This window comes from Tasmannia lanceolata, unplaced genomic scaffold (genome assembly GCF_043159265.1).
Source record: "Tasmannia lanceolata isolate RefF3 unplaced genomic scaffold, GAP_Taslan_0.1 ptg000008l, whole genome shotgun sequence".
In the NCBI taxonomy this organism is placed as follows: Eukaryota; Viridiplantae; Streptophyta; class Magnoliopsida; order Canellales; family Winteraceae; genus Tasmannia; species Tasmannia lanceolata.
In genome coordinates, this window is record NW_027518685.1 from 52,881,093 (window position 1) to 52,907,910 (window position 26,818).

Consider the following 26,818-nt stretch of genomic DNA (forward strand, 5'->3'; position numbering starts at 1 on the left):
GCCTACTTTGCCCTAACTGAGATGTGCACCTTTTTACTAGCAATAAGGTCTAAGCCATAAAAGGTTTCGGTTAGCATTGTAGGGACAGGATTTCTCCCCTCATTTATCTGATCTACTATCGTCAACAAAGTGAAAGGGGCCGCACTAGAGTCTCTGCGAAGGACATGGCGTGCAAAGACAACAAAGACTAAGGTATTACGTCGACATTCCTGAAAACGGGAGTCAGTAGGATTGACGTTTTTGGAAAACAACTCAATGAGGGTCTGAAATTGCACATTTTTCTTTGTTAAGCAATGCAGAGTTTTCACAATCTTATTTTTGAATAATCTGCAAAAAAGATCATGAGGGGAGTCTATGCTCGAAGGTCGGATCCAAAGTCCCTCAGGAGGAAGCTCTAACAAGGCACACCAATCTTCAAATACAGGACAAAGTTCAAAAGGCCCAAATCGAAAGACATGGAAAACAGGGTTCCAAAATCCAGCAGCTGCTTGAAGAAACTTCCAATTTATACCGCGACTATTCAGATGGGTAAAAGAACTGATGAAACGCTCAGCCACACTCCTTTCTTCACATCTTAACAGAAAAGATTTAACAGTCTTAGCTATCCATTTCTCTAACAAATTATTCGCCATGATCAGACCTAAAATTCAGATAGGACAAAGATCAGGAGAGAATGGGGATAACCTTGCAGAGACAAATGACCAGGGTAATCTGAAAATCAATTACATGAAAAGGATAAAATCTGTGATAATGAATTTTTCATCAAAGATGAGAGGTATCCAATAGATCAGAAAAATAGACCACGGCCATAAGATGACAGAAGTAGGTCATAAACCGGATTTAAATTTGGTGATGAATGCCAACAACTGTACGATCAAGAATATCAGAATGGTAGACCATGGCCATAAGGACAGCGAATGAACTATCGGCCAGACCTCAAGGCGAAACAGGTATACAGATAAACATATATCCTAATGAATAATAGATATACAAATTGAATCTATGACACAACAAAAGAATAGATATACAATCAGAAGGTAACGAATAAATTGTGACCACAAGAGGGACACGTACAGGCTATGACTCAACAAAGAATAAATTGTAACCACAAGAGCGACATGTACATGCCACTAACCTAGTGAGACTAAAAGGATGTAAATATAACTGATCGAACCAGAAATTCTCACTAAAAATGGGTTCTAAGCTAAATCAAGGCTATACATGGGAATCGAGACAAGGAAAACTGACTCCAAAGAATAGCCATTATGCTCAAAATGTGTTGCGAAAAATTCAATAGCATAACGGTTAGACAAGGAAGTCAAGATAAGGTAAACTCATGGTTTAACTAACTCTAAAGAATAGCAATCATGTTTAACATGTTCTGCGAAAAATTCGGCAGCATAACGGCTAGACAAGAAAGTCAAGGTAAGGTAAACTCATGGTTTAACTAACTCTAAAGAATAGCGGTCATGCTCGAAATATTCTGGATAAAATCCGGCAGCATGACGACGCTTGAAAGGATTCCCACAACTCAATCGAAGGAATATGAATATCGGTGGTAAAATCAACTCATAATCGGTAAACGAAATAGGTTACCAAAGAAAGGTAAGCAAATGAAGGACTGACCATAGGTGAGAACATATGACAACAGGTCAAATCCCATAACCAATGAATCGAAGGACTAATCATGGCCAAGGTAGAGGCGATCAAAAACCACTGACTAAATCTAGATCTGAATAACGAATGGATATAACTGATTGAAAAGAATAAGGCACTCTAACTAAGAGGAGAAACCTAATATATATAATTAGTACATATACATATACATATATCCTAACCAGGGGCACCGGCCCTAATCTAATCTAACAGAGTCAAGAAAATCCAGACTCAAGACAGACTGATAAGTGTGCTAGGACCGTGCTGTAGCCATATAAAATGAGCTACCCTAGTCTACAAAGGGGACAAGGCTCCTAACTCTAGGCATTACTTGTGTAAGCAACACATGTTCGTCCCTATGTGAATGCAATACAGATGTATATAAACACAGGAACTTCCTAGTTGGGTTTCACTAAGTCAGTAAATATATACATAATATATAAAACAAAGTAGGGCTCCAGACTCAATCTATCGGGTACTATGCGTATGAACCATAGTTATATGTATAACACAAGTACGCCCCATGTTATACATAGTATGCTTCATTGCTCATCGGCTGTTGTACACAAAAGTACGCCCAATGTCTACGATTGCAGCACCGGCACATAGCTTGAAAATAGATCCAGCAACAGTGTGTGAATCCCTCGTTTTATTTATGCACCTATCTGGTGCCCCTGGAATCTAACGATAGAGTTCCCATTTAAAATGATTTTAGCCCAAATTTTCCCAAAGTTAGTAAAAAAAGCATTTTTAAAGAGTTAGGCAATATTTCAAGAACTCCCCAGCAGAGTCGCCAGCCTGTGGACCCCGATCCTGAGAGGACGGAGTGCGGCGAGAGACGCGAGGTCCCCCTGCAATCCTCAAAGATCTCCATATGTGAAGGAGAGCTCTACCAAGGAACTCTCGAAATAGGTGCCACTCTCACAGCATAGCATGAGTGGCGATACATAACGAATGAGATACATCTTGATCCGGAGCCAGGGCTCGAAACCGAGATGTACCTAAAAATAACTCAGAGTCGCCATCCATGGATACGCCATGGAACCGAAACAAATGCTCTGTCTGTAACGGATAACCAGAGATACAAAGGGTCCGTGCCTGATTACGAATGGGGAAGGTCCGAAGAGCACCTCAAATTCGTCCGAGTGCAAGCACTTGGTCTCTTATGCCATTTATTATTAACCTCGAAGAGTTTTGGGCAAAAATCATGTGAAATGGGAACAAATATCCCCGAGTGGACGTCCAACTAATCATGCATGACTCGGGACGAAATAATAAGCATACACAACATAAATGAAAGAAGTGTGTCACCTAAGCATCGCTAGCTTATGTGTGACATGCCTAATGAGTGTCTAAGTTCTGGTGGGCAAACACATGCATGCTACAGTTAAAGGTATAAGGTCTGCGCATGAAAGTAAGAAAACATAGCAAAACACATAACAAAACAACAAATCCTAAGACTCTAAACGATTTAGCCCGAGTCCTCAGATGGTCTGATATTCGTCCAAAGAAGCCTACGTATCTTCGCCTCCACGAGAATCAGAGCAACGTAGTTCTTCGCACCTATTCAAAACTATGATGCCTAAGACACCTAGACCACTATCTTAGACTCGATCTAAAAGACCGGACTAGTTCTTAAAGCTTCTTGTGCGATTATTTAAATTCCAATGGATTGTAGATTTTAGGACACCCTATATGCCCTAACTAAATGCAGGTTAGCCCTAAGCTAATCCAGGTGGTTCCTACAACCTATGTGTAACTAGGCTGTGTTTCTTAAGAAAAACAAAGGGGGACTAACGCATCCTATTCTAGTCATCAGTCGGCGATGTGAATCGCCAGCTGACCGGACGGAGGCGCTCCTATAACTCTAGAACAAACCCCTAACTCTAAAACAAGCACACAACAAACAGACAACAAATCAAGACAAAACCCTAACTCTAAAACTCTCTATCTAAGACAAAGTCCAAACTCTACAGGAAGATTTTTTCGAAAACAATATTTTGGAAGATTTCTAGTATTTTAAAAGGGTTAAATGATTTATTTACAAAGTTTGGCTGGACCTGAGATAAGAATCTCAAGCTGCACTACGTACCTCTTGGAAGAGGATCAAGCCAACGTAGTTCGAAACGAACTTTCCTAAACTACGCTTCTAAAAGAAACACTCAACACTTTAGATGATTTTGGATTTTTCTGGTTTTCAAATGTTTTTTATTTTTAAGATATTTCAATGTTTTTTATGTTTTTGAAGTTTTTCAAATGCTTTTAGACCTTAAAATATTTTCACCCTCAAAGGGAACACGCAAGCATAACCACAAACTAGGGCAAAGCCCTAAAGCAAAAGGGGAAACCCCGAACAAGCAACTAGCGTCTCAAAGAGACAATCCACAACAAGAAAGTTAGCGTCCCAAGAACAAAGAAAACAATCCAAGATCCCAAGCAGGGAAGGCTCTATATGACTGAGTTAGTCTCTAATGAAAAAACTCCTAACTAATAACACTAGGGAGGGAGTACAAATGGGTCAGAGACTCTCTAATAACACTACCAAGTCAAAGACTCGCTCTAAAAGAGGAGGCCACTCTAACATGAGGCTAGGTAAGCCTCCTAAAGGGAAACTCTCTATATGAGACAAGGCTTGTCTCTGAGACACAAATGACGTAAACAAATGTTTGGAACCTTAAGAGGTAATTTTTCATGAAATATAAATAAGTCTCAAGGTTGATTTTGAAAAAGGATTGAAAAACACTTTGAAATGCAAAACCACTTGAAAAAGACCACCAATACAATCTAAAATATAGAATACTTGAACTCCCTTGATTGTCTTGGGTTCAAAGGTCATCCTTGGGCTCTTGGCTTGTAAGTGAACACTTGAGAATGCTTGATTCAAGTGACTCTCTCTCTCTCTCTCTCTCTCTCTCTCTCTCTCTCTCTCTCATGGATTCTTCACGTTGAATGAATGAGTAGTTCACCATCACTTGTTCAACTTCAAGCTCCACTTGGGCATTGTGCAAGGCATGCTTGTGAGATCCTCAAATTGAGCTCTTGACTTGAACATCTTCCAAGGATGATGTCTCCAATGTGTGCAAGCTTCTTTAGTTCTTTTGGAGCATGTTGATCCTTAAGAAATGGGTAGTGTTATATTGTGATAAGTTGGATTGAACAGTCAAATTCTTGTTTAAGGCACAACATTACAGGGTAACTCATTAATCAATAAATAATGATCAATTTGCGGTTGCTGGCATAAAAAAATAAGGAAAAGGTGATTAGTTGAACCTATCGGAACCCTTGGGCTAACAAAGGAAAAAAGGTATTTTCACTTGCGGAAAATACGTCCAGATCAGTATTAAAGATAAAAAGTTAGTTTTCTGAATTAGCTAGTTTTAAAGAGAATTAATTGGAAAGTTCAAAGGAAAAAAGAAAAAAATATATAAACACATATGAGAACGTTTTCTACAGATTTTTTGCTGGGAGAAACGTTCTTCCTTGTTTGGAAAGAACGTCCAAAATTTCTCCTTTCTTCTCTCTCTTCTAGTTCTTCTAGTTCTTTACTTTCTAGTTCAATATTATTGCGAAACCAAAAGCTCCATCAAGAAAAATCAAATTTCCATCCAAGAGTGCTGATATAGATCAGTACATATGTTTGAAGAAAATTTCTTCTACTTCTCTTAGCGTAATTTGAAAAAAAATCCATCGATTCAACTTGAGGGTCCGCGAAAATTGGATAGTTCGTGGCTGTTCGAGGAGTAGATCAAGGGTTGATATTACGGTCAGTCACAAAGGTATTTTTATTGTTAGACTAGATGCCATAAAACCTAATATTTTTCTCATGTTAATCAATAAAACTTTCTTTTTCATGACATTTATGGGTACTAAAAGTTAAATATGTGTGATATGTTACTTGTTATTGACACGTATTTGTCCTTAGGTAGCAAAGTAGGAAACCCATGCTCATGGATTCACAAATCCTAGGGAGCAAAGAGATATGTGATTCCGATTCTTTGCAGACCTTAGTAGTTCCTAGTTGGGATTGAGGTTGGACACCTCCTCCTGTATACAACTAGCATCTATCCTGCCTACATGCACGAGATGTGGAGTCACTGATGCAGGATAAATGAGGAGTGATCGTTGGAACTTACTGTTATTGAAATTTTAAAAGATCATTCACCAATTTCGTCAAACACATAGCATGCAAGAATTTCTTCAAGACAAATCTGAACCAGAGACTAATCTATTCTGATTAGGTCTTAAAGAAGAACTCAGGTCAGATCTCTACATGAAAGTTACTAGTTGTTTGATATAATTCAAAACATGGAAAACAACACTTTCTGAGAACCAGATCTGAAACAATCCAATGCCAAATCTATAGAATGAGTATGAATTCATCAACTCTGTGTCTCATTTTTTATCAAAATTTACATTCAAAACCTCAATTTCAGCAAGATTAAACATCCGCCAACACATCTTCTAATAAGAATCATGAAACATAACTTCTAATGGAAACTTTGCCAGGAAAAATCAACTTGTAACTACTTTAATTGCCTTTAATTGCATGCACAGTACCAAAGTTTTGATCTACATATCTTCTGTTTTACCTTTGAATTTGCCACAAGGATTTTTGGTAATTTGATCTCCAGATGCTTGCAATTCAAGTGATTTATGATCAGCAATAAAATTCAATGAGCAAAACCTCAAAGAAAATCAATTGAACAACATAAAAGAAGAAACGAACAAAAAATTTCAGAAATCTGCATTTTTTTTAGGTATCAATCAACTCCATTGTTCAGCTGAGCATGGAGACGCTCGATCCTTATTCCGGCTCAATTTTGATGCAGGGTAAATGAGGAGTGATTATTGGAACTTACTATTATTGAATTTTTAAAAGATCATTCACCAATCTCGTCAAACACATGGCATGCAAGAATTCCTCCAAAGTAAAATCAGTTAGAGCCAAAGGAAATTGCAAGGAAGGAAAGTTATGCCCTAGATTATTGTATTTGTTGCGGAATTGCATGTTTAATGTTCGATTAAAGTTGTGTGAAAGGGATCGGGAATGTTGCATCCTATCCTTGCCAATGGAAATCGAGTTTAGAAACCCTTAGAGTTCAGCCACCAAAAAAATGCACATTTTCCTTTTTGCTGATTTGGAATGCCATTTAAGAGTCAGACATTTCTTTAAAAGAAGAATTGAAGAAGTCTCTAAGTTGGGACAGAATTCAGTCATAGATATGGTGTGACTATCCACTCGACTTGCAACTATTGACGACATGGGTTGAATTAATCATTTGACAGGTTTTGATTGAACTAATAGGCAAGGATTACAGTGATTTTGTTTAAAGATAGATCTGACATGTGCTTCTATTAGAAGGAAAGCTTAAACATCAGTTGCATTATAATTCATTAGCCCAATTCATCCAGGAAGATCATCTTTATGATAGAATCATCCTTGTGTTCTCTTGTTATGCAATGAGTTCACAACACCAAACCACGACAGGACAGTTGTTGGGAGTACTTTGAACTTGTGTTTATTTTCCACCATACTCTTGGCCATGCATTTAAGGTGTTTGGAATGAGCACTCAAAGAACATTTATGGTCACAGTTTTACTTTCCTCTTTGCAATCTGTTGCTACAAGAGTGTTTGGCACTGTACTTTGGATTGCAAACGTGATCCTTTGGATCTTGTTTACCAGAGTCTTGATCTGCATGTGCCGAAGTCATATTTGAATAAAGAAAATTGCACTTGTGTTGCTCAAGATGTTCCAATGACAAAAAGGAATTTGCATGGTATATCAACAGATAAGAGTCAATAATGAAAAGTGCAATTGTAGACACCCCCATTTTGCTACACTTTAAAAAGCAAAAGATTCGGTAGTTTGTCAAGTCTCGAGTCCATATTTCACAATAGATTAGGCATCCATGCATTCTAGGGTAGATTTCATCTCATTTTAGGTGTTTGGAAGTTGATTCGCAATCCTAAAGATTTCTAGTGTGTTCCAATGGTATCTGGAAGACGAAAGTTTAAGTTTTCAAGCAAGTGAAAATACCTGTTATTTTTAGAATTTTCAGGGTTACCCTCGTTTATGCCCTTTTTTGCACTACAAGGGTATTTTGGTCATTTCCAATATGTTTCATTTGACCTCTAGGATGTGTCTAAGGAATCTTAGATCATTTCATGAATTTTGGAAAACCTGCTAAATTTAGAGTTTCTCAGGAGTTTCGCTTGACTTGAAAATTTTATGTGTCAGTGGCATTTTGAGTATTTTCAGAGGGTACCAAATAATCATGTTTGATATTGCCCACCAAAATGACTCAATTTTAAAAGTTTCTATTTTTGAAGTTTGACCACAAAGACTTTCCATTTTTAACTTTCCTCTTTAAGGGGTGAACCAATTTGATGGTATTTTGGTCGCATTTGGATGTGTAATGGTCGAATAAAGGTATTTTGGTCTGAAAATTTATTTTCTCTAAAGGGGATGGTTCGACCATATGTCGATGGTGCACCATAAATGTCATATGGATTGGGTTCATCAATAAAAAATTTAAACTTAAACGATTTTATTGAATTTTCATTAAAAAAGAACCTAAAATACATGTCATAAGGCCCATTGGGCTAAAGCCCAGAAGGTGGGGGTCCATGTGGACCCACCCATGTGGGTCGGCCACATAAGTGGGCGCCCCACATGAGGATGACATATGCAAAAAATTCCAACATGGGATGAGGTGGTTGGTAACATCATATTTGTTTTGAAAAAATAATATAGAAAGGAAGAGTTATAATTAGAGAGGGCTTGTATGATCAGGTTACTAAAACGGCAATAACTTTTTACCTTCTAGTTCAAAAAATTTGCACTTATACTTGTTTCGAACGTCTCGAAAAGATATACAACGTTTTAGTTTATGACTTTTCCTGAATCAGCCTCTAAATTGGTCCAAAATGAGCTCAAACGTCGGGCAGCTCTTTTTGGACGAAAATCATTCATAAAAGCTAGTTTCCTATGTGAGAAGGCTTCTAGATTGATCTTGAAGGATCTCCATTATGTAATTTAGCATTGCTTAGCTTGCAAGAAACAAGGTTTAGAAATAAGTTCAATATGGAAATCAAAGAATGAGAAAGTCAAAGCACAAATTGGAAACTAACTAAAGGTAAGAGTCCTCACATTGGAAACTTCCAAATCCAATCTAACCCTAACTTTTCTATAAAAACAAAGCAAGCACAACCTTTGTCTGCTCTCTAGAAATTTTCATCCCTCTCTCTCCTCCATCTTGGAATTTGTTCCATTGTTTTGTGTGCTTTGGTGTTTGTCTCATCACCAAAGTGCATTCATTTTTACAATTTCCGTGCTGTCATAAACAAGGTTTTAAATTTCGGTTTCGGGGGTAATTTTAGACCCAGCGGAAACTGAAATTTCAGCCGAAATCCCAAAATTTTGGTAGAATTTCAATACAGACCCACGAAACGTGGATTTTTTGGGCCAAAGGAATAAAAAATTAATATTTTTTTGCAAATTTCGCCGAAATTGACAAAAATTCCGAACCGAAATTTGGTATGTTTCGCAAATTACGGGTTTCGGTTTCGGTCTTGACCGAAATTTCGGATTTTGGACGAAATTTAAAACGTTGGTCATAAATGGACTTCGGTGATGAGTAAATGGGGGCCCCCTTTCATTTGATTTTTTGGAAGGGCATCCTTCAGTTTACACTTCCTCGTTGGGCGATGATATTTTCACCCTCCTTGAGTACGCATTTGCGTGACGTCAAAAAGCATTAAAGTTAGCTACTATTCACATTTTAAGGGGCGCGAATGCGTACTGCAGGAGGGGTGAAAATGTCATCGCCCTTCTTTTCCTCTTCTCCCCATTCAAATTCAGAGGAAGATAAAAGGGGGTGAACTTCCATATATTTAACATATTCAACAGTGAAGGCTATTCGGGGTTTTCTTTGCGATTAAAATGGTAAGTCAAAGCGTATATCCAAGGATTACTTACCCTAGAGACAATGAAAGCTAGCAAGGTTGGTCTTCCAAAAACCTCTTTCATATAGTTTAAACTAGAAGCATGCTAGTACTGAATTTGTGATTTTCTTTGAAAAGCTATGAAGATGAAATTGTTTGCATGTGAAATTTTGAAAAGATGAGATCAGGTTTAGCTTATTTCATTATCTAAAATTTTTCTTGAAAAATCTATTTTTTAATATTAAAATCCAAAATTTGAAATTAAGAGGGTCTAAATCCACTTTACAAAGCAACTTTAATAAGCCTTTGAAATTTCTTGAATTTTTTAATCTCTGAGCCTTTTTTGTATTAAAGAGCTCAGAAATTTAGAATTTTCAAAAATTTTGACTTCGTTTTGACCACGATTTGATCTTTTGAACTTTACCCTCAAATGAGTAAAATTCCAAAGATTGAATTTAAAAAGATGTCAAAACAAATCACAAATCAATAAAAAATTAAACACAATAAAATTTTAAGGTTTTAGAATAGTACGAATTGTTAGGAGAATTTTGGATTTAATTTAAGGGGTTTAAAAATGTATTTAATCCTAAGGGTATTTTTGAAAAAAACTAATTTTCGAAAAATATATAGAGTTTCCAGAGATGAAATTTGGATGATAAGTAACTAAGAATTAATCTAATCGCCTGTGAATTTTTTAAGATTTTTGGTTTCTGTTAGATACTTGTTTATGATTTTTTATGCCAAATCAAGCATGCCATATTAAATCGGAAAAATAGTAAATTACAATGGAAATTCTGGAAATATTGTATTGAGAGTTACTACTATAATTACATGTTTTTATGAAGTTTTGATTGATTTGGATCAGATTTACTATGTGTTTCTTTGTAATTTCATAATCTGGACATATATCTTTAAAATCAGAAATTGATAGTAAATCATCTTTAAATTCCATGAATATTTTACAGTAACATTCTCTAGTGAAGCGAAAGCTACTGTAAACATTTCAACTTATTTTGATTAGATTTACTATAAGTTTATATGTAAATTTGTAGTTTGGACAGAACTCTTCAACATTGAAAAACTGATAGCAAAACATATTTAAAATTCATGAAAATTTTACAGTAATCTTCGCTGGTCAAGTGAAAGCTACTGTAAACATTTCAGCTTAATCCGAATAGATTTGCTATAAGTTGATGTGTAAATCTATAATTTGAATTGAATTTTTTTTAAATACTTAAAAAAATCAAAATAAATTCGAATTGTTATAAAAATTTTCAGAGAATTCTAATGCTCTATCATGTATTCAATCTTTAAACTATCGAAATAGAAACTTTAGGAGTCATTGATTTCCTTTGCTAATTTGCAATGCTATGATAGTTTAACCGCCCAGACTGTGTTCATAATCGTATCCAATTTGCAATCAATCCTTGATAATGTGAGCATTTAAATTATCGTATGTTGTTGGCTCCGAGGTCCACTGTCCACGAAAATCCTGAGAATTATGCTAAGCAATAACATGCTATAACTTACGTGCCAAATTATGCAAGGGTGGAAAGCACGATTACCTTCCATGAATACAACTGAAGGCTGAAATTTGCCAATATTAGAGCCATTGGTATTCCTTAGATTTTAGGATTCGAAAACCTTTAAAGATCTGAAATCATTATCTTCAACAAATTGAATTAATTTACTTCATGTCTTTTGGGAACCGTTGGATTGCGGTCTCCCATCGTAGGAACCTTTAGGGCCTCTTAGGAACACTTACATCGTGTTGTGTTCTAGGTTTTAGGGTGTCCTAGAGTTAGGGAATTCAGTCTCATCACGACCAATTGCTAGTATTAGCAATTGAGTTATAGATCTAGTTACACTAGTTACCCTTTTTTCCCATAGGACAAGCCTAGTTACCTAGGAAGTAGGTTCACCTGCATTAGTCTAAGGGATGTCTTGCACTTAGATAGGACCATATAGCATCTTAGATGGAGTCCTAGGATAATAAAATCTACTCAACTTGAATTAAATAATCTCTTGAAAACTGTTGAAACAGTCAATCCAATCTAAATTGGTGTCCTAGATGTCTTAGGCATATAGCTTAGTTTAGGTCACCGACCTACGATCGACTCTGATTCCAGTGAGACTTGGATACGTAGGCAGCTTTGGATGCTTTGAATGGCCTACCGAGCACGAGTCGGCCCACCACAAATGGTGGGGTATTGTATGTTAGTTTTTTTTAACTAAATTAATTAAAATATATAGGATTTCCCTCAAATTAAAATTTCAGGAAAATATTCACATAGATTGAATCCAAACAAATTAAGAAAATCAAGATACACATTAGGGAATACATTGGAATTAGATTTTAGGATGCATGTCACATAGTTCGCACATGAATATAGAGTTAAATGAGTCATTTGAAAGAAATTCAAGAGAGTTAACTTTTGAAATTGAAGACCGAATTATCGGGCAAGAATGGTGCATGTGGTGGTAACTCCCCATACCTTCCATTCTCGTAATCAGGTAACGAATCTAGATTTATGGTCACTTATGGGTCCTAGATCTCTCATCTAGGTGACGACTCTGTCATTCTCTTTTGCGTGAAATTCGGATTACTTTAGTGATCCCAAGTTCACAGAAAGGATGAATTAAATTAATAATAAACGGCACACGACAACCTCGTGGGTACGAGAGACCAAGAGAGAGGGAGGCGGGCTGCGCCGCCCCTCTCGCGGGATCGGGTCCCACAGCAACTGTATGGGTGGTCACACAATGAAGCATTATGATGATGGATTTCTTTTTTCTTCTGACTGTTTTACAACTAGAGAGTAGGCTCCAAAGGCTGATCCCACTTTAGCATGAAAAGAAGCTGGAGGAAGAAATCTGGAAGTGACATGTGTAAGTTTGAAAATGGGAGTGAAAGTGACCAAACACGGTCAGACCCAAGTATTGATGATGGATTTAATGTGGTAATCAGCATGTGTTTGTTTATGGCCTCAAGCTTCTGTGGACTATAAAGAACAAAGGTATTTTTTGGTCATGGTTTGTTGGAATATCCAAAGCTTTTGAGGCTCCAAAACCTTCTCCTTCTCGGCAGTATGCACAAAGAAAACTAATTAAGGAGTAGTGAGTACAAGTATTCACCTTCACATGGAGCTAAGTAATGGTGCAAAGTAAATTGTGCTCAACTGAGTTCCATTGAGCAAGGTTGTTAATGCTGGCATGTTTTTCCTCTGACATTGTTACTGTTTGCATCACCCTATTGGTTAAAGAGGCACGATTTGCATATAATTTCAAGTGTTGAAGGAACAGAAGTCGGTTCATTCTTATAGGAGACAGAGAAGCTACCATATAATTCTCAGCCTTGATCTCCTATTGACAGCTCTACCTTCCATCCGGTGCTTGACCTTAAAAAATTGTGTTTTGAAAGAGGAGCTAGTTTCATAGTTTATTGGCCAAAGGGCATCACTTGACTGGACTTATATCAGCCACAATGATCACTACTTAATTCTTCTTCCTCTTACTCATTACTGCCAGTGAAAACAAAACGACCAAGAAGTGATAGTAGGTGATTGCAGCTAATCCAACCGCATAGGACAAATTTATGTGTTACTTGCACCAATGAAATCTATGAAATAGAAGCCTTGGACAGAATTATGTGCCCCTTGTGTGTTGAGGAAGGTCCGAGCTTGAGGACAAGCTCTTTTCAAGAAGGGGAGTTTTATGCAGGAGCATCCCCTTATACACATCATTTCCTACATAGTTCTTAGTCTAGGTGTCTTTTTCTTGTTCAAGTGATGTCTCATTTAGTCATTTTACTTGTTGTAATTGTCCTTAAATGGTCTTTTTGTGTCATTAGGGATAGTTTAGGAATTTTATATTGTATTAGGGGCTGCCTATAATGCCCTTCTCTTCCCATTTGTAAGAAGTTTTTTGAATTTAAATTTTTGGAAAGATTCTCTTTGAAGAGAAATTTGAGATAGAGCTTGGCTCCTTCTCCTTCTCCTTCATATTTTCTCTTGAGATTTTGGATTTGAAGATTAGTGTGCTAATCTTTCTTCCATGTCTCTCATCTTTTATCATTTCTTATTGATTGCAAGAATCATCCGACGATTCCACGCTTGATCGATCTCGTGCGTCCCCTCGCTCGTAGCATTGATCGAAGCATCCGGCGATTTCCCATTTGATCGAGCTCGTACGTCCCCTCGCTCGTTGCATAGATCGAGATCTATCATTCTACACAAAAAAAGAGAGAAATTTTTTTTAGATCTATTCGATCTTTGAGATCGTTGAATAACACTTCCAGATCCACCTGCATCAGTGACTTATCTCAATCACTTGGGTAGTGAACCCTAAGCAAGATAGAATGGGTACGGCAATGAGGTTGCGTACTGAACATGATCACATTAGAATAGCATGTGGACAGGAGAAAGTTGACCCTTTACATGTCCTTTGACCTGAGGGGTCATATTGGTCTGTTGACGAGTCTCTCATTTTTGTCTATCTAATCGTGATTCTCTTGAAGTCACCAGAGGGTAGTACTAGAGTGTTGGACAAGCCTTTGAGGTAAATAGTGATACCCAACTTGGAATTCTCCGCCTATTTAATAGGATAACATCTACGGTTTTGGTCAGAGTAGTAGGTCTAAAAAATACCTGGCCAGGTGGATTTGATAAGATGTTTATCAAAGGGATTTCACATAATAAGTTTTGAAATGGTTTTAGCAAATGCATTTTTGGGCTGACACTGCTTGACTAAAAGGTATACCATGAGTGATCCAAGGGAGTAATTAATGTCTACCTCCCATAGGACGCAACTCGGTAGATGTGGACTTGGAGAAAGGACTTGCACATTTGATGTGATTAGGGGTATGATGATTTGACGGTTATGTTCAGGGTTACGTCTCGATGGAGGCCACTGACTCAATGCGATTGTAACATTAGCTATGGAGCAATAATCATAGTGGGGCCCACTTGTGGTGGGTTCTACAGGATCTACCATTAAATCCCTGCTACGATCCGACTCATTACTCTATTGACCTATTATAATCTATTGGATAGAGGTTCCGCATTTATTTGGTTGCTTACACGAACTAATTTCGTGGCATTGGATGTATTGAAAGAATATAAACAATGTATATAGTGTATATGCACTATGGGATACATTGGAAATACCAAAATGGTTAAGTATTAACCATAAGGATATTTTGGGAATATTATAGATTATATTGGAGCTTTAATCCTATTGGATAGGATTAGATTGCATTAATTTAATTACAAATTAAATATAAAATAAAATGGGAATTTGAATTGGATAAGTGGACCCACATGGGACGAAATTGGGTGGGACCCATGTCCACACGCCCCATGTGGTGTGCCATTATCAATTTGGAATTCAAATAATATTTGGAATATTATTGGTAGATTTGTTTTTACAAATTAAAGCAATACACATATGAAATTGGCAAGAGAAAAAGAAGGAAAAATGTGTAAAACAAAATTCTAAACAAAGACACCACACAAGGCAACCCAAGGTTGCTTGGGCAGCAAGCAATCCCCCCTTGGGCGCCCCATGTGGGTTTCCAATTGTGGGGTGGCTTGTTTCCCCAATTGGAGCTTCCAATTGTGACTAGTTTCCTTAATTTTTGAAATTTCTCTAGAAACTTTGGGTTGTGCATATGGAAATTGAAAACTCTATAAATACAAGACATATTGCTGGAGTTTTCTACAGCTCTTCCATAATTCCATGTGCTGGAAATTGGTAGAGACACCCCAAAGTCTTTCTCTTCTTTTTCTCTCTCAATTTCATCAATTAGTTTTGTCTTTTGAAGGTCAAAGACAATCATCTAACTAAGCTCCATTGATCTAAACATATATTCTCATATTATAATCTGATTTAGATCAGATTATTAAGTGAACAAAGAGTTGTGCATAAGTTCCTTTGGCAACAAAAGGAATCCATTGATTCAACTTGCGGTTTCGCGTTTATTAGATCGCCGGCGGATTTTCGAGGAGTAGATCAAGCGGATGTGTTCTTTTTTTACAGCAACTAAAGGTATTTATATTTGTGTTTATTAAATCACAATAAATCAATTAGTCCCTAGGAATCTTGGGTTAGAGCAAAAAAATTTGTTCTACACGGTTTATTTTTCTGCTACGTGTAGCGATTTTGCTCGGTGTTTTACAACCAATCTAACATTTATGTCTTATATTTTAATTTGAATCACTATCTGATCATCTAGACCTTAGGTTCCTCGATTAACGAGCAAAATCAGTGAGATTTTTTTTGTTCTACGCAATTTCTTCTTTCGCTGCGAGTGGTAATTTCGCGTGAGGGTTACGACCCTTCTAACAGACCCAACCCACCTGCAAATTTGTGGGTATGGGTTGGCATTTGAGTGACCCATAAAAATTGACCCGCGGCTCACTCAACCCGTCAAAACATGGGTTGGGTCGCCGAACTCACAGTGCACCTCAAAGGGAAGCTCAAAATAGGGAAGGACATGCACAGGTGTTGAACACAACTTGTGCTTGATCTCATGGAAACTCCGCTCCGCTTCAGCCGTCCATGCAAAGGAGAATTTTTGTTCTACGCGATTTCTACTTCCGCTGTGAGTGGCGATTTCGCTTGAGGGTTACGACCCTTCTAACAGACCCAACTCACCTGCAAATTTGCGGGTATGGGTTGGCATTTGAGTGACCCATCAAAATTGACCCACGAGTCACCCAACCCGTCAAAACATGGGTTGGGTCGGGTGAACCTGCGGGTACCCACATTTCGTTTCTTTTTTCAAGTAGATACCAGCCACATTTCCTAACTCGCAACAAAGGGCAGCTTTCAAATAAAAGAGGGGATTTATTTCTTTTGGAGGGTATTTCAGGCATTTTGTGTTACTTCATTGAGAAGCAATCCGTACGAACCGTGAGATCAAAGAAAAAGAGAAATGGACGATCTAGATTAGGAGGAAGTGCAACCTAGTATAAAAAGGGACAAGGGTTCGTTTGCAATGGGGGTACTCCAAGCATTTTTTTCTAAATTCTTCTTCTCTTTTTGTTGCTATAATTTCCTTATTCACCCAAAAAAAAAAAAAGTCTTTAGCAAAAAATTGCAGGTTACTTGCGGGTGGACCCAACCCACTTGCGGTGGTTGCGGGTCACCTAAGTGCTGACCCGTACGGATGCGAGTCATTTTTGAGCCAATCCGTTTGACCCGCAGGTAACCCAACCCAACCCGACCCGCCAGTTTGCTAGGTCTATAAAAACATGTTTTTTGAAAAAAAAATGGGATGGCCCGTACCATAGGATGATCCAAACCGCTCACTTATGAGCCATAAAGTAAATAGGTTGTGCCCCAAAAATCATTTTCATATGATGATCCTAACCCTCTAGAAATTTCCATTTGTGTAGTCCCTCGACGGTTTGGATCATCGGAGTGTGTGGGCCGTACTATACCTTATGAATATAGGGATTTACAATCAAATGGACGGTTTGGATATGTTATGTGTGGGCCGTACAGTACTTTTTGAAAAATAGGAATTTACAGGGCCACACATCATATTAAATCTGGTAAAAGTAGGCGCACATCACGCACCCGTACACCGGAGCATCATTACAGTTCAAAGTTCAAAGTTCAAACCCGCTCGATATTCATTTCAACATACATACATTCCCGGTTCCCCCCTCTCTCTCTCTCTTCCCACTGACTGCTCTCGAACCGATGCAGAGCGCTGCTTTTCCCCATTATAATCCCATCTCCCAACTCTCCTGCGACTCTCCCGCCCCACACACGCCCACCCATGTACGGAGGTAGGCCAAAACCCCAGACACAAAATTCACCCCCTCCAATCTCCTAAAGCCACCCCCTTCCCCTCCAACAACAACAATGCCGCCCCTCCTCCCGTCCTCCCCCACAACACCATGTTTCCCTTCCTCCTCCTCCTTTTCTCTTCGCACGCAACCCCCTCCTCCCATTCCCTCCAACCCCTCTTCCCAAACAAATGCAACGAGTCCTGCAACCATCTCCCCCTCCCCTTCCCCTTCCACCTCAACGATTCCTGCGGGTCAACCCGGTTCAACTCGTTCCAACTCACCTGCTCCAACTCCACTTCCCTAACCCTAACCCTAGGCTCTGATACCTACCGCATTCTCGACATATTTTCGGACGGCATTTTCCTTGATTCCCCTGGTATCTCTTCTTGCCGTCCCTTCTATGACATCAATTCCTTCTCAATCGAGCCTAGTCTATTCTATGGCATCTCCTCTGAGAATCTCATCCGTTTATATGATTGTGAGGATTCTTCTGTGTGTAAGGTGGAGTGCAATTCATTTGTTTTTGCGGGATGTGAAGGGAATGATAGTGTTGGTTGTTGTTATCCACTTTCGGATAGTACAATCTGGGGGTTTGGTAGTGGGTTTTCTGTGTTTTCGGAGTCTGGTTGCAGGGGATTTTCGAGTTGGTTTGTTAACAGTGCAGAGCATTCTGCGAAACGTGGGATTAAACTTGAGTGGGCTGTTCCGAGGAATTTTTCGGAAGGTTTGTGTCATCAGAATGCGTTCTTTGTTAATGCAACGATGGTGAATGGGGGAGTGAGGTGCCAATGCGAGACGGGGTTTGTCGGAGATGGGTTTGCAGAGGGAGTTGGGTGCTTGAAATGTGAGTTGTTTTGGGCTTTTATTTATTTATTTTTCTGAATGGTTTGCCTTCTTGAATTTAATTGAATGTAAATCTTTAACTTTAGGGCATGTTTGGATTGTACGAAAAACATTTCTTGAGGAATTACTTTTAGTAATTTTTTGTTTTTACATTTGGGGGGAAATGGATAAATTTTAGGGATATCATTATGAATTGAAAGTGTCGGAAAACAAAGCTTTAACTGTGATGGTTCAAATTACTTTTTCTGTGTGTGTAATCAAACAATGGAAAAGCATGTGCTTTTCAAAGAGTTTTTCTGATTGGTTGTTTAGGGATATTATTATAGCTTTTGTTTGGGGTTGTTTATTTTTTTTCGAAAATGTTTCCATTCTTGAATCTAGTTGAAGTAAAATCTTTAACTTTAGTGATGGATTTATTTGCAAGGTTATGTTGGTATTCTTCTTTATCACGTTTAGAAGTGTATGTCAATATGCATGCAGATTTTAAAAGTGTTATTTATGGCTTAGAATGTTGGAAAGAGCTTCACAAATCCATATACAGGTCTCTTATGGAGGTGTGTTGTCCTCCTCTAATAACACGAGTTTTTTTTAATTCATTTCTTTGTTTCTCACGTTTTTAGTGTTGCTCTCACTGGCATTCCTATGCCAATATTTATTATTTTCAGATGTACACGGCCTAAATATAGTGATATTAGTTGTTGGTCTCTATCCTTTCTGACTGCTATATAGTTTTCAAAAGTAACATAGCACAAAATTCTCATCAAACCTAGTCTAGACACCCCGACCTTTTAGAGGGTGTACTTTATACCAGACTATCCATTTTAAACAATTTATATGCATTCTTAAGTGTTGGTCTACGTTCTTCGTGAATGTGTTTTTGTAATTTGAAACCTCGATATGTATTATTACAATTTGGGTTTTCGGAAGTTATGCGATGCAAAGTCCAGGTAGAGACAAGTTTCGACATCCTGAGCTTTTGGAGGGCGTAACACCTGATTTTTTGTTTTTAATGATTTATATCTCATTTTGAAGATCTCTTCAAAGCCTACGATTGATATTTGTACATATTTTTCAAGATTTCATTGTTTTAGGCCTAAAATTTTGCCCAAATTAAGCAGAGGATTTATTGAAGAAAAATTTAATTTTGATCATTTTAGTTCTTGTTTGGTAACCCTTTTTGTCATTCCTTGTCTTTTCATTTTTCTGTGAAGGCAACCGGTCAATTTTATTAATAAACAGGCAAAACATGTACAAAGACAGGGGACAAGGTGTCCCCCACAATGCTAGGGATATTCTCTCCCTTATAAGGACATTCAAATTTTGAAAGAAAATCTGCTGCAGAATTTGCTTCTTTCCATACATGAGTGATTCTCCAAATATTGAAATGTTGAAGCATCTTCTCAATCTTTCCAAGGGTGATTACTTTTTTCCAAGGGCAGTGTGTTTCCTTCTTTATAATCTTTACAACCACTTTTGATTCTGATTCAATCCAAAGGTTTTAAATCTGGTGTTGCATTGCAAACGGTATTCCATGATGAATAACGGTGAGCTCTAGTGCATAGATGTCTTTCCTTTCGACGTTGAGAATCAAAATTTTGTGCAACTTCTCTGTTTCTTTGTGTTTCTTGCTTGTTTAGCTTCAAATGGATTAATCTGCTTTTGATATCACTAAGAATATTCTTCAGCAAATCATTGAAAAAAAAGAACATTCTTCAGCATTATTCTCTTATGCTTTGATGTGCCTTCAAAGATTCTTGAATTTTTCTGTCCATATGTGATATATAGCGGCTACAAATTCAATCTTCATGGCTGATGACCTTAGGCCCTGTCCTTTGTACTTGTCTCTGATCCACTTCTCTTTTATTAAGCTTTTGTGGGGGTTTTCGTCTGTTGCTGAATCTCCACAAGACTGATCTCCATATAACATGAGTACGAACAAGTATAGAAGAGGTGATCTATGTCTCCAATTTCTGAGTTACATAGCTTGCAACCTGAAGAGATATTAATACCCAAGTGAAGCAATCTTTTTGCTGTGCACAGCTTACCATGTATGGCTTGCCATGCTAGAAAGACATATTTTGTTATGTGACCTTTGCTCAGATAGTTCTTGCCCAAAGGAATGACTGGGCTCATAGTTGTCAACCCTTGACTCGACTCATGACTCGATTTCTTAATTTTATAACTTGTGACTCGTAAGAGTTTTTGACAAGAACAGAAATTTAGTTGAAAAAAATATAGTTATATATCAAAAGATGAAGCCTGTAAAAAATATAACCCAACAGCACATAGATAAAACACTAAGCCAAGAATATAAATAACTATATGCTTGTAACTTTCATGTACCAAAATAATTAAGCTCTACCATTCAAAATAATAATAATAATTAAGTTCTAAGTTCCAACTTCCAAGTTTTCAACTATCAAAGCAATAAAGCCCATGCCCAGTACCTCGACTCAACTCGTAAGAGTCTTATTTTTTCGAATTGACTCCCAACAACTTGTTCGAGTCACCAGACGACAATGGTGTTGGCGGTAACAGATGAACAGAGTGAAGAGGTTGGAGATGTTCTCATTGTCTCCATAAGTAATCACACTAATCCTCATGATGAGTGGATTTTAGATTCATGGTGCTTTATTTAGGGGGGGGGGGTGGTTAGTCGTGTGGGATTTTAATGTGCGGACTTCTCCACATTGTCCATGACTCTTAGGGGACTTGGACTTTGAATGTGCGGACACTTGGGACTTTTGAGAGTACAGGGACTTCAGCGGGAACTTTTTAGAGTCACACTAATATTGAATTCACACGTTAGTCATGAACAAATACATTGACTTTGAAGTCCTACATATTTAATATTCAATTTTTACTATTACACGTTGGGTGTGTGGGCCCTACAAATGGAGCACCCCACTAATGCCTCCAATTAAAGAAAGATTTTGGGCCTCACTAGTGGGGTGTGTGGGCCCTACTAGTGGATAAAAACTTAGTTATTACTCTGATCGGAATTTTTACTCCATTATAGCATGCACTTAAAAATATTATACGGCTTAAAAACACATACATATGATTCGAACCACCATCCTCTTGAGAAATGTCGTCATCAAATCTCATTTCCCAAGCGCTCTACCATATATGAGCTAAAGATTTATAACGAATCATAAACAATAATTTGTGCAAATGCAGTTTTTCTCATCTTTCTATAAGCATTATAGGCAATGAATGAAGATCAAACAAATGAGGGGATTCTAGTAAAGGCATTTTGTTCAAGATAAACCAACAAGGTCTAGATCATATTCAATGAGCAAGTAAATAAGCTAGTAACGATTTGCTTTACATTTGTACTGGGAAGTTGCCTTTACCAACAGGCTCTCATCAAAGTTGCCTTCACCAACAGGCTTTCTATACTACAGAAGGCAACATGATAACTTTTATATCAAATGTTTTCCTCCAAAACAAGAGAGCTCCAATCTCCTCCTCTTGTGATAAAGAAAACTCTGCTTGAGGATAAAGAATCACGAGCCAATTATTACATTACCAAAGAAATAAAGGTTGGTCAAAGAAAGAGAAACCCTGCATTGTTTCAAATTTTAGATCAACACTGAAATGCATAATCTTTCCATTTTGACGTCAAAGGAAGAATATGAGAAAAAACTAGTAGAAGTGTCATAATTCAACTTCAAAATGGTAGTCTTTGGCCTAAGTAATTAAAAAACAGAATTTTTTATCAAGCAAATGGAAGATAAATCTTAAAACTAAGAAATTAAACATGTTGTTGCTCTTTTTCAGAAGTATGGGTTTTTTTTTTTCTGTGAATCCAACATCATATATTAAGTTATTAACCATGTCTCATAAATAGAAACAGGGTTTATGAACCGGATTATGTTTTGTGGAAATTCTACCATTCAAAAGTCTGTCATTTTACTATGAAAGATCAAATGCTAGACATCCAGTTTATAAATAACTGAAGGTACCAAGCAAAAGAGACTCTCTAATGACCTTATAAGTATCTCCTTGGAAGAAATTTTCACCAATTCCAGTACAACCTATAGCGCTACAACCTATAGAGCTTCTCACAAAAATGACATGAATTTTTTTCTTCATGAGGCTCATAGAGACTTGCTAATAGATAAGCATGTCCTATTTTTATAGCCCCAGGTGCAGCGAAAAACATAATCAAGAGAGTAATGGGCAGCAACAACAACGACATGGCAAGAATTACTAAGAATTAGGATGAATTAGCAGTAAGCAGCCAAAAAGAAAAGAATAATATGTTGGAATACATAAACAAGAGAGGAATGGAAAACAATAACAACAAGAAAACAAGAATGAAATGGTAAACAAAGTAAGCCAAAAGGATAATCATAATCACTTGCAAGTGATCTACTAAGGCCCTGTTTGGTTTTGAGAACTAATTGTGAGTCCACTTGATCAAGGAGAAATCACATCTCACTTGATTGCATGATGGATTTCACTTGATGAAGGTTCCACCACAAATCTCTGTTCATGTTTTCATAAACCTGTTCAAGAAAACCATTTGAAAATGGATATTGAAGTCCTGGAAGTTCCAACTCTTCCTCAGTCCCACACACCTTGTAGGTTTTTTTGGTGATACATTATAGCCTCAAGACAGACTAGACATCTAACCTAAGATAGCCTACCAACTAAAAACTTGGTTATGCCCATTCAGAACCTCCTGGAGGTTTCATAAAAAACTATGCACACACTATCCTCGAATGATAGTACTCAACTGATTACATTTGAAGAGTAGGCGCTAGAGCTTGCGAAAGATATGATCCTTACATGGTAGGGATGGAGAGTTATATCTTCTTAGTTGCCCTCCCTCTTCCCCTTTCGTACGAAATCTGAAGCTATCTAGAATAGAAATCCCCACAATCTCATCTGAAAGAAGAAACCCACATCATGAAAATGGACAAAGGTAGAAACCTTGCAACTGATAAAGTAGAATTTCCAAACAACCCACCCAAATAAGAGCATTGTAGAAACAAAGATATAGTAAAAACCTACATCAAGAAAGGTAGAAGGCCAATGTTTTTTTTTTTCTAAAAACGAAAGTAGAATTTCCAATTAAAAACTAAAAGCTACAATAGTTGCAAGATCTCAACATCTGAGGAAGAATGATTTCCAAATAGATGCAAATTGAAGGCAAGAAAACAGAAAAAATGGAGGAAAAAAGAATGCCAAAAGGGACTGGGAAGTATGTGTCAAAAAATACTAAATAGATGCAAACCAAAGAGTCATAATCCTACAAACAAGCTACTCCATAGTAGCTCTATTATAAACAAATGAAAAAAACTAGAATGAAAAAATTCTCCCTTCAGCCCTAAATCCTAAAACAACAACATAAAGAAAGATTCTAACTTCAGCCTTAAATCCTAAATAAAAAGCCTCTTAAAACCCTAACCTTAATAGAAAGAACCCTAAAAATCCTACAAAACTAAAAAGATAACAGAAATAAGAAGAGAGAATGAGATGAAAGGAGTACCTTTTTGCAAATCAAAGGAGCAGCCAAGAAATAGAGGCAGTCGGTGTTCTACTATGGTCGTTGCCGTCCCGGGATTTTGTTGTTATCATCTCGGTTGTCGAAGCTTGAGACATGCTTCAATCAGTTCCAAAGATCATTCGATTTCAGAGGGGATAGAGGAGGTCAGAGAGAAAAGCAGAAAGGCTACAGAGATGAGATCGAGATTAGGGCAAGGAGAACGAAGATGAGGAGGGCGAGTTTGGAGCTGGACGCTAGGGTTGAAATTGGAGGGAGAAAGGGCAAGTCGCGAACGGAGGGAATTTGAAAAGTTCCACCTGTTTAAGCGAGGCAATTTTTTGGTGGTTCATATATATATGAAGAAGGTCCTTTGAGGCGAGAAGTACGTCGATTTGACGAACTTACCACTAACGGGTTACTTGAGAGTTCTTCCGAAAAGGCGTGCACCACTAACGCGTGATTTGCCAACTCACGCAAAGGTCGTGTAAATCCTTCGCGACTAAACCCTCCTTCATGTATGCTCCGGGAGGGAATATTTTGATACGTTCCAGGAGAGAAGGGCAGGTGTTGTGTCCTTGGGGGGTATGCCTACTTGTGACATCACGGGAATTGGAACGGTGAAGATCAAGATGTTCGATGGAGTGGTTCATACTTTGGGTAGTGTGGCGTATGTACCAAAGCTACGGAAGAATCTAGTGTCACTTGGCCGATGGACTTCATGGGCTGTAGGTTTTCCGCTACAGGTGGAGCTATGAAAATCACACACGAATGTATGGTTCTGATCAAAGGAGAGAAGTGTGGTGGATTATATCCTTTTGTCGTGGACACGGTGACTAGTGTCCCTAAGATCTTGATGGCTAGTTGGAAACAGGGTAATGGTGTGCACACACGTAGGGTCTCTTTCGCAGTTGGTGCAGAGACATGTTTTCCAGGTTGACAATGGTGAGAGGATGAGAGTGCCTGCGTTGGGGAGGATGGATCAAGATCCCTCTCTAGGGTTGACTAGGTGAGTCAACGGGTTGGCAGCTACACATGTGCATTGGCCGTGTTGATCGTATCAGGAGTCAGAACAAGGATGATTCGATGGTGTGTAGCTGGTACTTCAAAAGGCCAATGGTGATTTGTAGCGTTAGCGGACTGGTGGCGACATCAACAGGAAATCTTAAGGTGGCTGGGAAATTAGCGAAGGTGGAGATTGGTGGGAAAATTGCTTTATTTGCCACTGTGGATCCTGGATAGCGAAGGGAGCGCACCGCCCTGTAACTCTCCGTTTCTCCCCACTCGGTGGTGGTGTGTGTGCTTTGTTAATTGTTCTCTCTTGTTCCCTTTGGTTAGGGGTATGTTTGTGTCTGCGTTTCCTGTGAACTTGGGATAAAGATCTGAATTTCACGGGAAAAGAGACGTTCTCAGAGTCGCCACCTAGGTTAGGGCCTAGGACCCATGAGCTGCGTTTCTAGTGAATTTGGGATAAGAATCCGAATTTCATGGGAAAGGCGATAATGAATGTTGCCGTTTAGTTTGGGACCTAAACCCTTGATTAACTCTGTTTTCGGCATGGTCTTGTCGGAAATATGAGTAAGGGATATGGTTACATGAGGGGAAGGTGTTAGGCACCCCTCATGCCCAGGAGAACCCGATCTCTTGACTTGAATTGGTGAATGTTGGGAAAACTTTAGCAAAATTGATTTTTAAACTCTTTTTACGGCTAAGCTTATTCCTGAATTAGATTTCAAACAGAAAGGAAAGAGAATAAGCGTAAGGAAAGTGGGTTTTTTATTTTCAAATGCAGAGGGAAAATAGAATTTACAAGACTTTGGGGAAATAAAGAAAGACATTACAGGAGGAAATAAAGGAATTTCTTTAATTAGACTTATTGACAGTAAATGAATCTCTTTAATCTAATATGTTCATAAACAAAAAAAAGATAGAGTAGACCATACAATGCTTCGCTCTAGGCACCGAGAAGCATGGTCAATCTCTAATCAGATTGATTGTTGAATATAACAGTTAAAGTATAAAAGATTAAATACTGTCTCCTCGAGTAATTGGTAAGTTAACATGGTATCAGAGCCAAAGGTCTCGAGTTCAAACCTCCCGGATAGCAAAAATCCACATGCGATGGTCTGCCCTAAGTGGGTCCTCAAGTGCCACATGTTTGCCAAGTGGGCCATACGTGCGGGGGACTTTCACTAATCTTAAAAACTTTACAATGAACTAATGAGTGTTTAAATAGATCACTCAAAGGATAAACATGGAAAGAAATAATCTCAATCTGTTCTACTTTCCTAACAGACCTACTTACATCAACTTGTCACCAAAGCAAATCAAATCTAATATCCTAATTTATTTAGCTTGCACCATCTAACCTACTTACTAATTTAATCTAATTTCCTCATCTAGCCAGATTACAACATTTAACAACATGCCTAATCTACCACCATGATGATCCAACGGTGGATCTCAACACAGTACAACCGTTGGATCTCAGATATTCTAACATGCCCCCTCAAACATATATGGATTGGAAATCTATATACGTTTGATTACAATAGATATCCCCCAAAGAAACATAAAAATTTGTAAATTTTGATGCACTTTGCTACGATTGATGTCTGCCTCTCGTTGATATTGCTGAAGATGATTCCGCCTTTTGTTGAAGAATGTGTCGCATGAAAGATGAGCCGCAAAGAGCCTCAAAGAACTGGATTGGACTCAAGCCGGAATGAGCGAGTTTTTAGGCCGATTTTGAATACTGAACTCTCTAGAAATGGGTCACTATGGACCAATGCCGGAATGGGCCAAGAAATGGGTGACAATGGACCGATGCCGGAATGGGCAAGATGGGGCCTCAATAGGCCAGAATGGGCCACGATTGGGGAAGACATCATGGATCGACTACCAATCCTCATGGAATTTGAAACACTCTTTCAAGCACGCGCTTCAAAGGTAATGAAGCACCCCAACTGAAAAGAGCAATGATTTGAGGCATGCACCTCAAACAGAGGCACCTCAACTGAAATCGATTGGAAATAGGAGATTTGGAAGAAAAAGAAGAAATGAGATGAGCGACAACAAAC

General features: G+C 38.1%; 1 protein-coding gene across 1 annotated transcript in view; it reads left to right on the plus strand.

Annotated features, from left to right (window-relative positions):
- Positions 1 to 17,308: 17,308 nt before the first annotated feature.
- Positions 17,309 to 26,818, plus strand: part of LOC143883643 (Protein kinase superfamily protein) — a 49,749-nt gene continuing 40,239 nt past the window's right edge. The window contains exon 1 of the mRNA XM_077386983.1: positions 17,309 to 18,245. Within this exon, the coding sequence (XP_077243098.1) occupies positions 17,510 to 18,245 (736 nt within the window). The 5' untranslated portion in view covers positions 17,309 to 17,509. The remainder of the gene's footprint in view (positions 18,246 to 26,818) is intronic.